The sequence below is a fragment of the Python bivittatus genome, unplaced genomic scaffold (genome assembly GCF_059951505.1).
Source record: "Python bivittatus isolate LINGU-HERP-01145 unplaced genomic scaffold, Pbiv_v1 ctg000340_np1212, whole genome shotgun sequence".
NCBI classification, from domain to species: domain Eukaryota; kingdom Metazoa; phylum Chordata; class Lepidosauria; order Squamata; family Pythonidae; genus Python; species Python bivittatus.
In genome coordinates, this window is record NW_028277056.1 from 25,413,582 (window position 1) to 25,431,916 (window position 18,335).

At 39.0% G+C, this 18,335-nt stretch overlaps 1 protein-coding gene and 1 long non-coding RNA gene across 2 annotated transcripts; one reads left to right on the plus strand and one right to left on the minus strand.

Annotated features, from left to right (window-relative positions):
• Positions 1-1,141: 1,141 nt before the first annotated feature.
• On the plus strand, positions 1,142-8,885 carry SERTM1 (serine rich and transmembrane domain containing 1). Its single transcript, XM_088140740.1, has one exon. It carries the CDS (start codon positions 3,152-3,154, stop codon positions 3,473-3,475), a length of 324 nt encoding a protein of 107 aa, XP_087996866.1. The 5' UTR covers positions 1,142-3,151; the 3' UTR covers positions 3,476-8,885.
• Positions 8,886-10,526: 1,641 nt separating this feature from the next.
• Positions 10,527-18,329, minus strand: LOC148216062 (uncharacterized). The gene is made up of 2 exons (XR_015796114.1): positions 18,207-18,329; positions 10,527-11,800 (listed from the first exon to the last, which is right to left on the minus strand). It is a non-coding gene; the product is annotated as an uncharacterized LOC148216062 (long non-coding RNA).
• Between the last annotated feature and the right edge of the window lie 6 nt (positions 18,330-18,335).

Genomic DNA, 18,335 nt, shown 5'->3' on the forward strand with positions numbered 1-18,335 from the left:
CAGCCAGAGGTCCTCCTCCTCATCCTCCTGTTCTTTTTGGACAAAAATTTTGGCTAACTTGGGTCGAGGCCCCTCCCAATGAACATGGAACCAGACTTCCACATAGGGTTCCTGTGTTAACATTTTATGCTCCACAATGTAGTTTTTTAGTTGGGTCACCCAGTAATTACTGGGGATTCCAAGAGTATCCCAATGGTAGGGGAATTCGGGGTCCACTAGTGGATATTTTGGCCATTCTTTAGTGCACAAAGTTATCATGGTTGGTTTTTCCAGACCCCTGGTGAATGGACACAACCAGGGTGTCTCCCATTGTTGCAACAATTGTCCTAATGGAGAATCCATGGGGATTCCCCCTACTGCGTTTTTCCCACTGGCCCCTGGCCTTACACTCTTACTCTGCGCCTTACCCATCCTTCCTGACTACGTTTCCCACCTTACAGAAGGTCCTGGACTCTTCTGTCCCCTTGCGGCGTCCAACGCCTCGTAACCACGCTAATCTCCCCGAGATTATGGGTAGGCTGTACTCACCAGACCTCCCGGAGGTCCCCTCGTCGGCCGACTTCCTCTTTACTTCTGTCTGACTGGCGATTGGAGTCCCGTCCTGGACCCGACTCCGGGGAAAACGGGAGACACCTCAATGGGGTGTTACGGCCGATTACTCACCGGTTCCCCACAGTCCGGTCCACGTCGAGGACTCCTGGCTGGCTCGCCAATTTTGTCAGAAAACGACAGACACGGGTTCGGTTATCCAGTAGACAGAAGTTTTTATTGGGCACGTTTGCAAAGGTGGGTCCCTCCCGCAGCAATGGAGGAACCCCGAAGCAAGGTCTGACAGGTTTTTATACCCCCTATCTGTCCTCCCCCTCCTACGAGGGCTTGGCTCACAATCTCACCTTTTTTACCACCCCGGAGCACCGCTAATTAACCGCAAAACCGCAGACATTCCACTTTCCGAATCCAATCAGCGCAATACACATTCCAATCCCCACTTGACCCGACAGCCGCCCCCTGCCGTTTCTCTTCACTCTGGTGCGAACGTGCCTCTTGCCTGCCGTCTTTCCTCCCTCCTGCCGTCCTTCTCCACTCTGATGCGAGTGTGCCTTCTGCCCATCCTCCCTCCTGCCGTCCCCCCAAGGCTGCCCCATGGTGCACAGCGCTCTCCCTTAGCAAACATGGTTCGTTTGAGGCCCTCACTTCTCCCTGCCTTCTCACAGTATTAACAGGCCTGGGAGAGTATAAGTAACTTTGCCTAGCACCTCACGAGGAATAGCATTTCAGAGTGGCAGAATAATCATGGTGAGGTATGTCACATTTGCTCCCAGAATGTATTCATATCAGGTTTCTTTTCCATTGCCTGCAGCAACACTTCTCTGCTTTGTATCTTACTTTTCTATTCTGCTTTGCACACTTGTGATGAAATAAGAAGGTTAGCGGCAGTATGTTTCTCTTCTCCCTGAGAAGCAATACAGGTGGTCCTTGCTTAACGACAGCAGTTGGGACCAGAAGGGCCATCACTAAGTAACACAATCATAATGTGTGATGTCACATGACTCTGGCGCTTTGGGACAGAAATTCTGGCACTTCTGGTTGCCATCATTAAGCGAATCCCACACTGTCGTTAAGCGAGGACGTCACATAGTCACCATTTGCAACCTCCTGCCAGCTTCCCCATTGATTTTGCTTGTAGGAAGCTGGCAAAGAAAGTCCCAAATGGTGATCACGTGACTGCGGGATGCTGCAAATGACATAAGGATGAGGACTGGTAAATTCAAACAGTCACTGAATGAGTAGTCGTTAGGCAAGGACCACCTGTAAATGATCCTAAAAGAGCAGCAGAGTTCTGTAGCTATAATTTCCTCAAGTACACCCCAAAATATATGAAACAATGCAAGTTAGGATTTTCAAGTGAATGTTTCTTGTCGTTCTGAATGTAAAGTTTCAATGGAAAAATAGCCCAATGAATGTTTGGCACAACGTTATCACTTCTTGTTAAGGGTTATATGCTTTTTTTAAACCAGTGCAGGGTACTTAAAGAAACCAAAAAGAAGTGTAATTAAGAACACAATGAAAAGCATGAAAAAACCAATCCAAACCTAATTATAAAAGAGTGCAAAGAAAGCCAACATTTCACCAGCTTTAGCAGCAAGAGGCTAGTTACATATGAAACCCCTGCTTAAATTAAAATGTTTGCACTTAGAGGATTAAGATATGCTGTACATAAAAGCAAACAGTTCTCTACTGTATTTAGTGCTTATAGATCCACCATCTATTTCCATGCAGATTATCTCCATGAAAACAACCCTTGAAAGAAAAAATTCAGTCCTTACTGGGAGTTATCCCAAAAGAAAAGACATCCAAAGTTATTTCTGCATTTTCTAAGTGCTATTAGTTTGATAAGATACTGTTCATCATTGTGGTTGGTTGGTCTGTCTGTCTGTGTATTTGTTTTTTCCTTTAAGGATTGGTATCTCTTTCAACCTTAGATGATAGTTCTGTCATTCTAATGTGATGATGGGAAAGATTTGAAAGGCAAAAGTTTGTTATGAACAAGAATAAATAATATCAGCTTCCAAATGGAGTTAGAAATCATAAAACCTATACACAGGATTACCACTTGATCTCAAATATTTCAGAAAATGAGAAGAAATGTGCTAACTGATTAGTAATTCTATATTTATATTTAACAAAAAAATTACCAGATCATTATAAAATAACATTATAGAAATTAACATTGCGGGTTGATTTCAAGATATACAGCAGTATGCATGGCTCAGTTTCTGAATCTTCATTATCTACTAAATCATTTCCATAGCTGTAAATGTAAAATACGTATTCAAAATATCCATGCCTGTTTTTTCATGTTCATCTATATGAAACAGAAATCATTAGTTTTTTTAATTGTCCAGTATAATATTGAATGAAACTGTCAACAGAAATTAATGCTTAAATGCCATTGATTAATTGTCCTCTCATTTTTATCTCCTTACAGCACCAAGACATAACTTTCAGATAAAATTTGCCATAAGAAGAATTTAGTCACTACTAAAATGGCTCAAGATGCCACAGGTTTTCCAGAAAATTCTTTTTGACTATTAAGTTTTTTTCCATTGTGTTACCAAACACACAAACTAATAAATATTTTTTTAAAAAAATGACAGAACTCAACCCCACATCTGGATTGATAGCAAATATTGAAAATGGAACTTTTTTGGAGCTGTACCCCACCTCTCTCTCAACATCCATGGATTCACCTTCCAATCACATGTCAAATGTCTATGTTTATGTTTCAATCTTCCTTAGCCTCTTGGCATTCCTTCTTTTGCTATTAATTATTGCACTTCAGAGATTGAAGAACATTATCTCTTCTAGTTCCTCCTACCCTGAATACACCAGTGATGCTGGGAGTTCCTTTACAAATTTAGAAGTCTGTAGCATTTCTTCCCAGAGATCAGCTTTTTCAAACCTTTCATCATGAAAAGCCAAGGAAGGAAATATATTATGCATGGAATAGCATCTGAGTCCAGATCATGAAGGTGGTTGGAAGACCAAGGCATGCAGGATTTGACTTGGAGAACCATTAGACAGAGAAGAGGTGATTTCTGGTATTTACTTTAATATCTTTCTCTTTATAGTCTCTACTTCCTCTTTTTATCACTTGAACTTTTCCTGTCTAAGCTGGCATATTGACCCGTGCCTATAATTGTCTTGGAATTTTGTAGTGTTTTCCCAGCCCCTTCTGAAGATGATAAAAAGTAAAACCTTTCTCAAGTCAATCTCCTCCTTAGTGATAACAAGGAAACATCTGTGTTGTTTTCTCAATAACAATAGAAAGATTGTTTGCCTTTTGCCTCTTCTAGGATTCTTTTGCAACATCCCAGCCCAGCTTATGGCTTTGGGATTTTTGGGGGTCTCCCATCAAGGTACTAACCGGGTTCAGTGCTATTTAGGATTTCATGATCAACACAGTGTTACTAGGTACTACCACCTGCTATGATCTAAAAGAGATACCGCTATTTAAACTGTACATGGGAATGTCTGGCTTCCTATTTTTTGTTTACTGATCTCAAAGCTCAAAGATGTTTAATTGTACTCCTTAGCAAGACCATTCTGGTATACAAACAAAACAATTTTCCTGTAAATGTGAAACAAAGAAAGAAAACTAATATAAACTCTAGTTAATAATCATGTTGCTGTAATTTGCCCTACATTGCCTGACATACGTTATATTTTAATGGAACAAGTATAATAAATATATGTACTAATCACTTCAGACTTACTGCATTTGTTGGGCTTGTAGAATTACATACTTTTCTAGATTCTAGGTCCCCAATATCCCTGTCAATATATTCTGTGATCTTCACCAAAGTCACTGACCTATTTAATTTTATAAATGAATGAATGAATGAATGAATGAATGAATGAATGAATGAATGGGAAGCTAACCTAAGGTGAAACCAGTATTTACAACAGTGTCCCAGGCAGTGGTCTCTGCAGGAAGGGAGGTTAAAAAAAAGTTAGCATGATGGCCATAACCACACAATCATGTCATGTAGATGATGCGCATAAAAAGGGGCAGGGATTTAATCACATGGTTATGGCTGCTATCTTGACTTTTTTAAACCCCTCCCCCTATAGATACCTGGCTTCAGTAAATAAATATCTGATGTGTAATTAAAAAATGCGGCTTCCAACAAATGTTGAGCTGAGACACTGTTTATCAGAAAAAAAATAACTAACAGAGGTAGGCAGGCTGCAAACTCATGAGTGCTTGTGAGCAATTATTAATTATGAAAGAAATATTTGTTGAAACTTCAAACTTACTTTGTTTTTGTTATATAAAGGTGCCGTGAAGGACATGCTTTGGAATCAGGCCAAGGCACAAGGGTTAATTCTACACCCATGCACTGTTTCTTCAGTGAAATTCTACCTTTCTAAATGGACTTGGGGAAAAGCTGCTGTTTTTTTTCTCAGTCTGAACACACTTTCCAAATATGTGGACTTCAATTCCCAGAATTTGCAACAATGATGATGCTGGCTGGGGAATTATGGGAATTGTAGTCTACATATATGGAGGGTACCCAGGCTGGGAATGTTGAACTAGAGTATATCTTAAGCATAGGTGTTTGTGGTTGGGGTTAAAAGCAGGCAAGTTATGGAGTGTGTGTTGTTGCATCACAACACTCCCTTCCCATGACTTAGGTACTTGCATCCAGTGCTGATGTACAGGTATAAAAGGTCAAGGTTTGCATCGTGACATTTCATTTCTTTTTTCCATTGAGATTTGTATTGGATGCTAAGAAGAGTGACAAGGATGGTAAGGAAGCCTTGAGGAGCAATGGAAAAAGCTGGGAATATTTGGTTGGGGAAAATAAGATGAAAGGGAGCCTGAAAGTTCCTGTAAATATCCTTATGTGAAGCACTGTCACATAAAAAATGGAAACTCACTGTTCTTTGTTGCTTCAGCAAGCAGTGCAAGAGTTAGGTTGCTTCAGTGAACAGGATGGAATCTGCAGAGAAGCAGATTTTGGCTGAACATTCAGAAAAGCTAGTTAACAAAAAGAGCTATCCAAGAGCAAAGCAGATTTCTTATACTGAGACATTTAAGCCATAGGTTGGACTAACCGGAACATCATCCCCCCAGAGATCAGACTTATCCCTGCTGGCCATTCACAAGGCATTAAAAATCTGGTTTTGCCATCAAGCCTGGGGCTCTGATAGTATGGGTGAGCCCATTTTGTGGTTATTTTGAATGTTATGACTGTTCTTGGCTGCTATTTTGTGCTATTTATGTTGTTTATGACTTTGGTTATTTTTATTGTTTTTTATTCTCTTTTAATTGTTAGCTACCCAGTTATTTATATGAGATGTGGGGCCATATAAATTAAATACATTTTTAAATGCATGTGGACTCTTGCAGCCCAGATGATTGCTCTAATCAAGATGCTTCAAGGTTTTAAAAATTATTTTTATATTTTGATTTATACCCTACTTTCATATATTGCTATAAGCTAGCACCGTTCCAATAAGACTGGGATATTCCATTAGAGATTTTATGTATTAAGAATGTATGTATTCATTCCAATCTCTAATGTATTCCCATGGAGGTTTTATGTATTAAAAATAAACAATGTGTTAATGAGTTCTACTGTTTCTGTTGAATTTCATGAACTGAAATTACTTTTCTGGTCAAAAATGAAACAAGCAGCACCACTTGGGAGGAGGAAAATTATAGAGAGAAGTTAAACAATGATAAGAACAATGCTGGCAGGATTTAAAAACAAGGTTGAGTTTCCTATAATCTGTTTCCCACTTCTTGTGAGAGAAATTCAAGAGCAGCAGATTGCAGCTTAAGTTGTTTACAAGAAACAAAAATCAGAATAATTCTAAACATTTAAATCTGTATGTATATACAGATATACATATATCCTTGCACAGCTCAAGACCAGGTATCTTCAGGACAACTTTCTCCTAATAGTTTCTGTCCGTCCAGTAAAAGCAGAAATGTTGTCTGCAGGAACCTCAGAAGGGGGCATTTTTAATCACTACCCTCTTTCTTTGGCACATCCTCTTTCTGAGATCTGTGTGGTCCCAGCCTTGCTGGGTTTATGGTATTTATTTTTAACTTAGTTCTGTTGTCCTTAGTGTAGAAGTGGAATTTTAACTGTGGGATGTTGTTATTTATTTAGACCTTATGTACATTTTTAACCTTGCTTATGGAGATGGGATATGTAAGCCTCTCTGAAGTAGTAGCAGTTGGAGATGCATATAAACCTATAAAATAAATAAAATAAACATGAAATAATCTACCATAAGATAAGCCTTCCCATTGGTATGCCCCAAGGACTGAGAGGCCCTTGGGCTAGTTGTCCCTTCCCTTCCATCCCCTACACCACCCTTCTGCTTCTGAGTCCAATTTCCACAGATAGGGACAAGGTTAATAGGTTAAATTGGTAGCAAATTTTAAAATTAGAAAGTATCTTGAAGGCCTCCTACTACCATTCTCTGCTTAAGACAGTATATCACAACAAATGCTATTTAAAAGCTTTGCAAAACCAGCAGTACCTAAAGCGCTCTTTTCTACTGCTGAAAATCTTTACTACTTAGTAGGCAGGTATTCCTAAACGTTAGTATAGATTTGCTCCCCTTTAGTATAGATGTGCTTCTATCCTGTCATTGGAGCAAGAGTGAACAAATTAATTTTGAATGATTTTGTTCTATTTTCTTTCATACCCTGGGAAAGAAATCCCTCCTTACGCATATGTTCTAATCTTGCCAGGTTAAATGTAATTCAGCTCAAAGTGAATTATTCCATCTTCTCACTACCACCCATTTTCCTCATACAATGGAATTTTTTTCTTGCTGAAAATAGCCATTAAAAAGTTTTGTCTCCATTTCAAACCTTCATCCTTTCAAATGCAACTCATTTTATATGCCTTGACCTTGGTTATGTAGCTCTGTCCGTTGCCTACTCATACTTTCATTTAGGCTCCGCTCACGCCTTGGAGAACTGCCTATGCAGTTGAACTTGCTTCTTTAACTGTCTGCCATTTTTACTTTTCACTGGAACAGTTTGAGATTGTGCTTATGTTATCTCACTTTCCCCAGTTTCCCATTCTTCTTGAACTCTTTTCTTCCTCTGAATTTCTAAATGGGCCATCCTCCCTGACTTTTCTTTGAACTCCTTGAAATGGGCTTTTTCAAAGTCCACCAAATCTCATTTTTCTGTCTCATTATTCATGAATGCTTTGTCTGGATTAGAGAAGAAAAGAGGCAAACAGGCAATAATGAGAAGAGGAACAGCAGATCCAGTGGACTAGCTGTGCCCTGCACTTTGAAAAAGGTAGTGCCAGTGGTAATGCCTAGCCTACCAGTTTGGCTTGAGCCAAACTGGTCAACTCAAATAATTCTGTTGTTCTGGCTTACATATTTTTGAAGCTTTTTCCAGTGTATGATGAAAATCAAATCCTAAGTGTATCACACCCTGCATACGAGTGTCTCACACTAGCTAGGTGCTACCATTATTGTATTCCAAGTGCTGCTTCAGCTATTACATTCCTAATAGTGGTTTAAACAGGCCCTAGATGCTACTTTCCTGTGTTTTGGGGGTTCTTGCAGAAGCTGCTCCTATTGTGTGTGTGTGTGTGCGCGCACACACATGCGCCTTTGAGCCAGAGTTGACTCCTGATGAATGCTTGGACTAGTCCCTGGAGCTTTCTTGGCAAGGTTTTCAGAAGTGGTTTACCACTGCCTTCTTCCTTGGGCTGAAAGACTGACAGGCCCAAAGTCACCCAACCAGCATTTTGCTTAAGATAGGACTACAACTCATGATTTCCCAGTTTCTAGCCTGGTGCCTTAACTACTACATCAAACTGGCACTCAGCAGTTGTTTGGAGGGTGATTTTATTTTCATGCTCCTGCTGCTTTAGGGGTATGCCTTGCTTCTTTTCTGTAAAACCCTATAATCATGTAATCCTTTACTTTCAATTGCTACAAGCAATCAACCCCCCCCCCCCCAAATCCTGTTCAGAGGAAGCAGCACATGGCAAATGAAATTGTATCAAAATCTCCAGTAAATACAAATGTTTTCATCTCTATTTACAAATGTCATGATTTCCCACATGCATTGCTTCTCATTTACATTTAGCGAAGCTGAAATAACACTTAGTTGCTCTCCTACAAAGCTAAAAAAAGGTCACTAGTTGCTATAAAAAATTATTCTGCAAACTGATTATAAAGCTCTGTAAAAAGTTAAATTCATGAAACAATTTTTAGGCAATTCTTTCATATGCCACTTTCATGTAATTTAGACTAAGCCAAAATCCATTGAGTATATGTAAATGTAAAATATATAAATATGTATAAACAATCTCATTCCCTTATTTTTTTCTGGGGAAAATCATTTTATATTACTGTAAGTAATCCAAAATAAACTTTACAGTTTAAATTAATGACCAGAAACCTAATATTTTTCTGTTGATTAAATGAACCATATATGGTCCATTTCTTTAAAGCAATACTTCTGTCCATGAGATTTCAATAGTAATTTCATTGGATTAAGTCAATTAAGATTTATCTTGTTTTTAAATGTATAGTTTCCTTTTTTTTCTAGGTTTAGGGGCTGGATGCCACTTTTCTTCAGATAGATATGAACCAACAACTTTATTTGCATTTACTGTTTGATTCTGTGCCATCAAGGTGGTGTCAACTCTTAGCAACCAAATACCGTAAATTGATTTTCTCCATGACGATGTATCCCTAACCTGGTCTTTCAGGTCTTACAATGGTGTACCCATCGCCACTATAACTAAGTCCACCCACCTTGCTGCTGGTTATCCACTCTCTTTCTTTTTACCTTGTTTGCATTTAACTATGTTCTTATTCAGGACAATCATACATTAGAGTATTGATAAAATGATACCACCCTAATAGATGTACAGTATAAAAGAGGCAATAGAGGACCCACTATGGGAATTCATTATTTAACATAAGGAATGTTAAGAAGGCATCTTAGTATGTTTGTTTGATTTATATCCCACTTTCCTTCCAGAGCTGAAGGTAGCTTCCCCAGGGATTGCCCTTCATTTTACCCCACAGTAGCAATATGTTGCCAAAATAGCACCACTAACAGAGAAGAGGTATAGAGGTATAACAGAGAAAAGAGCTTTAGGTATACTCAGGGAATCCCAGATTGGTGTAAACATTTTGCTGCCTAAAGAATAAAAGGGTGCTTCTTCTTCAGTTCATATACAGATACTGACCAGCTTGGCAGTTGAATCTTATTTAACACAGGCCATGGGACAACACCTCTTGAGGAGCCGAAGAAAGGTTATTGCACACCTGCCCTGTTCCTTCAACAAAGAGAAACAGCCAGACTTCATGCTGGTTGACACTGCTGTCCTCCAGTTCCTTCCATCACAAACTTTATGCAATGTCCTAGAATTCAGCTATTAACAATAGCTTTGTTAAAAATATTTGCAAGTTAGATTTATTTCTTAGCCTTTTCCAAGTGTGCACACATGCATACATGCGCACAGATTAACGTTAATCTTTTTTGTTTCTGTAAACCTTATTCTGATAGTCATTTAATAAACAAAATTTCATAGCTATAACATTTCTTCAGCCCAGCTCCACCCCAACCTCAGTGGGTAATACTGAAGCTCATTTAACTGCACGTAATGCAGTCCTGAGTTGAAAACAAAAAAAAGCAGCAATAGAGGCCTGTTTAAAAAGAGAAACTGGCATTATCATTTTAAAAAAATATCCAAAATACCCACCAGCTTTTCATGACTGAAAACAGGATCTATAGACTTACTGAAGAAAGAGATTTGTGTATCTTTTTCCATATGGTAAAAGAAGCACTGATGTTAAACTCAACTGGGAATCAGGACTTCCACCGGAAGATTAATAGTTGCTACTTTCTTCTCCCCATATCTAAATGGTAACTTGCCACATGCCACTTCTAGTATATCCATTTATCTCTGCCTTGCTAGAATAACAAAAACGAAAACAAAACCCGAGCCAGCCTTCTAGGTCTCCTCTCTTTATTTATCAATCCGTATCCAATCTGCAGCCACTTTGATTTGATTCTGCCTTCTAACTGTGACATTTGTTCAGAATCTTGGGATGTACAATAGCAGTGGAACAGACTGCTTTTGATAATGAAATGTTTTACTCAGCAAAGGTTTTTGGAAGAAAACAAGTCCTCCAGGGACGAGTATTTCATTGGCTTAGAAGCATTTCTTTGTCTATGAAAGCAAGAGAGGCCATCATGTGTGAGTGAGTTGAATATGTAAGTGGACAATTTTAACTTGCCACGGTATTACAAATAATCTCAGCAGAATCATATGCGAAGTACTGAGGTACTCAAAGGAAAAACTAAGAGTGAATAGTTAAGATCTACCACCACAGATCAGCAATCATTGAAATATTCATAAGAACATCTTCTGTTGGTGGCAATTGCATTCCAGGAATTCTTTCATATAAGAACATAATCACAAAGCTTAATAAAACATCCCAGAGTAGAACACAATAATAACTGGAGTCTTCTAACCACAGATGTGCTGCCTGATCCTCTTCCTGTCTGACTGATTATGGACCATAAAATCAGTGTAGACTTTAACTACTTAGACAGACTTTCTCCAAGATGATCTTTCTCCAACCAGGCCCTTCAGGTCTTCCAACGATGCATCCACCATGCTGCTGATATCCTCTTCTTCTCTTTCTATCTTTTTCAACATTACAGCCTTCTCAAGGGAGCAGGATCTTAACATAATGTGTCCAAAATGTGATACTTTGAGCCTGGTCATTTGTGCTTTGAGTGAGTGCTTTTTGTTTTCTTGGCTATTCATGGTATTCTCAGGAGTCTTCTCCAGCATCATAGTTTAAAAGCATCAATACTATTTCTGTCCTCCTTCAAAATCCAACTTTTGCTTCTAGAGAGTGACACAGGGAAAACCATTTCCTGATTGATTTTGATTTTGTAGGTATAGACACATCATGGCATCTCAATATCTTTTCCAAGGCCTTCATTGTTATCCTATCAAGTGCTAGTTCTGTGGCATATTCTTGGTTGCCAGTTCCTTTACTATGGAGTCAATCCTAAAAGGCAAATCTATCCGCCACTTCAATGTCTTCATTGTCAGTTCTAAGGCTGGTTGCTGACCCTATTGTCATTTTTTTTTCTTTTTAATATTTAATCTTAGTCCTTTTTCGCTGTATTCCTTGAGTTTCATTACTAGAGCTTTTCATGTTTATTTGGTAGTAAGTCTGGCTGGATTCAGTAGGATTTATTCACAACTCCCTGGATTGCAGTGTTTAAAAAGAAAAAAAATTAAGGAAAGAACATTAGAAAGGCAGCTTGTGACATACTGCAATTTTACCTGAGTGGAGTTTGTGTATCCTTCAGTCCCAGGAAAGTTGTGGGATCCTAACAGCCCTTTGTACGGATTCCTAGTGATGTTGAATAGGCCCATATTAGGGATGTCCATGTGACCATTGTGATGTGATGTGACCACTGTCAAATTCCACACACATGCACACACATCTTTCCTCAACTGAAGATAAGATTTCACAATAAACAAGGTGCCAAAGAAACAATTTCACCACAAATTCACTTTTGGATATGGGCGAATATTAAACTGCTGAAAATTTACAGATAACTTGCCTATAAACAGTTGGAAAATCCAAGCAGAGAAAAGAGAGATTCAGTCAATAAAGAGAGTAATACATGTTGTTCTCTTACGCGAAACAAAATGAGCTCTAGCACAAGGTAAAATATTATGTAGCATCTCATATTTTCCCATAATTTTTTCCTATAAATCCTAAAATGGAGATTTCATCAATCTGAATGGGCTGTTGTTTAAGTACTAGTCTAATTGGACAACAAGAATTGTAGTATCCATTCTAGTGCAATTATGCCCATCATTTTTATTTCTTAAAAATGAAAACAATTACAGTACTATTTTTCAAAGTTCTAGTTTTACAGTTAGCACCAAAGAGAACAGATAGCAGCAGTTTTAATAACTATTTATTTATATTTATTTGTCACATTTATACAGCTGCCCATGTCACACCAAGTGACTCTGGGCAGTGTACAACAATTAAATAAAACAGCAAATCATTATAAAAAGATAAAAATTATTAAAGTGAAAATATTATCAAAAATTGTAAAATATACAAACCCCATGGAGAGAACAGAATATCAATCATAGTGGAGCCATCTAAGAATGTCTCCAGTTCCCAAAGACCCCCAGGCTTGATGACATAACCAGGTCTTGAGGGACTTCCTAAACAACAGCAGGTAAGGGGCAAACCTAACTTCAGGAGGGTCAATGTTCCACAAGGAGGGAGCCATGGCAGAGAAGCATCACTTAATTCATCAGAGGCAGAGATGTATAGTTGGGTATCATCAGCATACTGATGATACCTCACTCCGTGGTGACAGATGAGCTCACCCAGTGGCCTCATGTAGATATTAAATAGGAGAGGGGAGAGCACCGAACCCTGCAGCCCCCACATAGTAGGGGCTGAGGGCGGGACCTCTCCTCCCCAATCATCACTGACTGGAGTAGACCCTGGAGAAAGGAGGCAAACCAGCACCGTGCTCCCCACTCCCAGTCCCCTGAGCCGATCCAGAAGGATACCACGGTCGATGGTATTGAAAGCTGCCGAGAGGTCCAGTAGGGCAAGGATGCATGCCCGATCCCACCCAGTATAATTGCACTCCTGATATATGTGATTATCAACAAATCTCACAAATGCTAGAGTTTTGTCTTCTCTCCCCATCTTATTCTGCAGAATATTTATTATTATTTTTAAAGAATAGGTGCCCAATTTGGGATTGAGCCAACCAGTTCACATGAAACAGTAACAGAAGTGGGTAATATAATGTCAGATTGCAATTCTCTATTATTTCTTATCAGACTGTTTTGGCTAGCACTTAAGGAAGCTGAGGTGAACAAGGTCTAGAGAGCCACATCTGCTTAAAGTTTGAATAAAGGCATAATATGATTGCCCATGATTCTAACCATACCATATATTGCAAAGGAGCATTTTTATACTCCATGAAGAAAACCTAAATGGTGTCATTGATTGACAATGACAAGTTGATACTTACTGAAGGACTTGCTGTCTGTTTTACCCTGGGTGCTGAACATGTCAAAGTAGCATCGGGTATACGACAGATCTATTTTTAGACAGAACATCTACTGTGTTCTACATACCATATATGAACACAGAGAATGCATGCAGAATATATTTATTATATACTCTTATAGTTTACCACTATTTATTAATATTGTCCAAAATCCATAAGCCCATCTCCCAATTTTCTCTAGGGCTTTGTCTCCAGATGGAACATCTCAAAATATCTCCTTTACTTGGAGCCAGTATGTTGCTATGGATGCCACTGGATTATAGACCTTTCTCACAAGTCTTCTAATTTAGGGCTGCTTGTTTCGCATCACTGAAATTGAGCTTTAGGTCTTTCATATTGTCCAGTGTGTACATTCCAAGTGGCTATTCAGATGTCCTATTTTGATGTAATGTATATTTTATTCTGTGATCAAATCTTTGGCTACTTGAAAACTTCACCAGCATTCTGGCCATGGCTAGCTGCCAATGCTGAAACACCAGTTATCCCAAATGCAGTAGGATTTCTTTATTTGATTTGTCCGTTGACAATGAACACATGCCTGGTTTTGTGATCTCTTCACAGGGGATCAACTTTATCCAGACTTGGGACATCTCTTTTACTTATTTAGCAAGTCTTTGTAAAAATATAATATTGACCAGATGTGGGGTTTTTTTTGGGGGGGGGTATCTTCTATAAACTCTGCAGGAGGAATCTTTTCCTTGCATCCATACAGTCCTCTTTACTTTTATCTAAGGCATCTGTTTAATTTGTTCTCCCTGTTTAGAAATTCACTACAACACCTATAAAACATAAATATGCAATACATCGTGACAGCATAAATTGGCCTGCTGCTCTGAAAAAAAAAAATCCATCTGTAATCATAATGCATCCCAGTGCTGCCATGTTTTATAGTCTGCACATTTGTATGGAAATCAGCAACCAGAATAATTTTAATACTTGAAAGTCATAAATGAAGATTAATAATACTACTGGATACTACTAAACTAAACTCATCTCTTGGCTATTTCACGAAATAAGGAAATACGACTGTTAAACCAAGATTCTTTCAAACCCAGAAACTAACCTAATACCAGTAAGCCCATATTTCATTTTTTGTGTCAGGTAATTAAAGCTCCCTAGGAATCATCTGCAGTTGCGTATCAAAAAGCAACAGATATCCTTCCGAGGTAGCAAATTAAGACAAGGGGTCCACAACACAAATCTATGCCAGAATGCATTTTCACAATTCAACATTTTGCAGGTCCACCTTGGCCACTGAAGTTTTTGTCTGGATTAGTTAGGTAGCATTCATTACTTCTGTACTGTAAGCAGAGCATTTTTTTTTTTTTTTGCAGAATAGCTATAAATATATTCATCAGCAAAAATACTGTGTTCTTAGTAGATTGTGCAGTTATCATCTGCTTTTCACTTCATTTAATTGCTATAATAAAAAAAGTATCTCATCTCGATATTGAATTCAAGAGGTGACTTAGGGCAACCCAAGATTCTTTGTGTATCAGCCATCATTACGGTATCTAGAAAAGAATAGGTAAGCCTCGGGTTTAGTCCTGAACATTATCAGTTAAAACAATCTCATGTAACTAGACTGGGAGATAGCTAATTATTTTAATTACATCAGATTATGGTGCATTCTGATTAGCAACTGCTCCTTATGTCAGAGGACTTTCACATCACCTGACCCACTCCTTTTAATTGGAGATAACACGGACTGAATTGTAGGCTTTCTGTATGCAAAGCATGTGCTCTAATTTTGAACTATGGTTCCTTTCAAAGCCCATCTCTTGGAGTGCTTATACACATTGGTTTACAAATCTGTTACAAACAGAAACAGTGTGATTAGTGGTGTGATTCACACATGTTGCTAAGCTATAAGCCATGTTTACAAATCACAGTGGCATTACATTAAGCCAAAACCATACTGATTACAGTATTTAGCCTCCCCATTGACAACCCCGACCCTGCTCGCCTTCCAGAAGGTGGTGAAGATCAGTATTCCCCCAGACAATGGGGGAAATGGGTCAAGCACAGAAGAGATTGCCTACAGAGATTGGGGTTTTCCCCCCCTTGCTTATTTAAGCAATCTCTCTGCTTTGCAAAGGGGTGGGGGGAGAAAAAAAAAACAAGCAATCTATATAGACAATCTCTCTTGTGCCTTACCTGTCCCCCCCACTCCCACTCGCAGAGCAGAGAGAATGGAAAGGAAGAGATTACAAGAGAGTAAGCGAGAACACAGGTGCTTGGGGCTCCCAGCCCCAAGCGCTGCCAGCGCCACTGCATTCCTTTCAATGTGTATTCCCCATTGTGTGCCTGCTTACTCTCTTGTAATCCCTTCCTCTCCAAACTCTCTGGTTTGCAAGAGGGGAAAAAAAGAAAAACAGGTCAGGCACAGGACAACTGGTACTGACTATAATGGCAACCACATGACTGAGGAATGCTGCGAAGGTTGCAAATGTGGGCACTGGTCATAAAGGTTTTTTTCAGCACTGTTGTAACTTCAAACAGTTGCTGAACGAGGCAGTTGGTAACAAGGTCTACCTGTAATTGGACAGTCTATTATGACAGTGTTTATAATTTTGACAGCATTCTTGGGGTTTGTCACCTACAGAAAGACTTTCCAATTTCTTACTAAGCCTAGTAAGAAATCCATGCACAATACAGATTGTCATCTTCTACTTGGAAGAATAAATGAAATTATTTCTCCGCTCCTTATTTATAATTGAATCAACCTCGATATTATGATCCTCCAAAATGGTTTTGGGATTTCACTTAAAAATTAACTATTCAATTAAGAGACTGCTGATCCATTACCAATAATTCTTTAAGAGCTGGGTCATCTATCACATTATAGCTTAGAAAGTATAGCTTAGAAAACTATATGAATAAAGCTACTACAGGTAGTCCCCAGTTTAAGAATGAGTACTGTTCCCAAGGTCTGTCCTTAAGTCAAATTTGTATGTAAGTCGGAACATGTAAGTAGTATTGTGTAATTAACTTGAACCATCGTGTCTTTAACTCGAATCACTGTGCATTTAACTCAAGTTTTGCTACAATAGGCTCTGTTCTTAGCTATGGGTCATCTGTAAACCAGGCATTCTTAACCCGGGGACTACCTGTACTCAAAGATAACCACTATTATTACAGGTTAATTAACTACAGTAGTATTTTGGCTTTACTACTTCAAACTGGAAAAACGTACAATGAAATCACTTAGAATTGGGATGACTATTGCATTAACTGCTTATCATGTAATTTAAGTATATAAGCACACAGAGTTGCTGTGCAAGTTAATGAAAAGTAGGGTCCCTTGAGAGGGAAATCCCTAGTCTTAGAGGCCAGGCTTATGATCCTTCTTTCTGAAACCATATTAGGGCTCCCCCATTTGATCTGTGAAAATGCAGGAAAGAGATACAGAAAATGCTAACTCTTTGCTGCCATCTTGAGTGGACTAGAGTTGTGCAGCCCATATGTGGACTAAGTAATACCTGCCCAATATCCTGGTGACTCTGTTGCAGGTCAGATTGATACAAATCTGTGACCCTGCTTTGTATTTGGCTGCTATTTCCAGCTAAACGCCCTGCCATTTTGTTAGGTGTCTCCACTCCTAAGAATTTCTTGTTCTCTAACATTTGCTGTCCTTTAAAAGTCGCAGCCTTTGTTCTCGGGTTATGATGACAATTGCAACCAAAGTTTCCATTGCTAAGCATTGTGGTTGTAAAGTGCAACATCATGTGACCACATTGCATAGCGGTGGCAATCCCAGAAGTCTCGGTTGCACTCGTAACCCCAGAACCGTACAGCTCGTTAACCAAAGACCTCATGTGACCTAGTGGGAAAGTGGGAAAACTCATATGATATCAATAAATGTTCCCTCACCCAATTTCTACTTCCAACACTATCAAGTTGTCAGTCAGCCCTTTAAAACATTCTCGGGGATCTCCAGTAAATGTAGATAACATTGTATTGATTTAGTCTCATCTTAAGATCATAAGAAACCTACTTAATACTCCTGAGCTATAGAATATGGAATATTCCAACTCTTCATTCCAGAGTTACTGCAAATAACAGATATCCACTTTATCAAAATTCTTTATTAAAAAAAAGAGTGTAGACTTAGAGTAATCCAAAACTTATTCCAATATGGATAGCAATTCAGGAATTTTAGACGCTGCTAATAATGTCTGTACCAAATTGTAATATCAAATGTTTTAATTGGATATCCTGGTACTCCAGTTTCAGACAATACAAATGTCTAAAATAGTTCGATGCCCTCCCAGATAGTTCACTGACCTCACTTTGGACATTTAGAAACCTCTTGAAAACCTGTCTCTTTAAAAAGAGTATTTGGGCACTGTATGCATACTTGCGACATAACTCCAAATTGCTAAGCAGAGGTTTCTGGCCAAACCTACAGTTCATGGGCAAAGAGCGGGAAAAGCTACTTAATTCCTACATACGCACACGCCAATGCAAGCTTCTTGGCAACAATATGAAGGTGGTTTGCCATCGCCCTTTCACTTCGGGCTTTCCATGCAGCAACGCACTCGAAGATTACCTTCGCGGCAGCATTTGTCGCTACACGCGCAACTCAGCGGCCGTCACGCTCCTGCCCGCCGCGGACTCTTAGGTTTGCGTAGCCCATCGGTTTCCGGTGAAGAGAAGCGGAGGTGACGCGCACCCGCTT

Bases quoted from the DNA above. Each gene is read 5' to 3' on its own strand.
- SERTM1 (XM_088140740.1), top strand. From the start codon at position 3,152: ATGACAGAACTCAACCCCACATCTGGATTGATAGCAAATATTGAAAAT.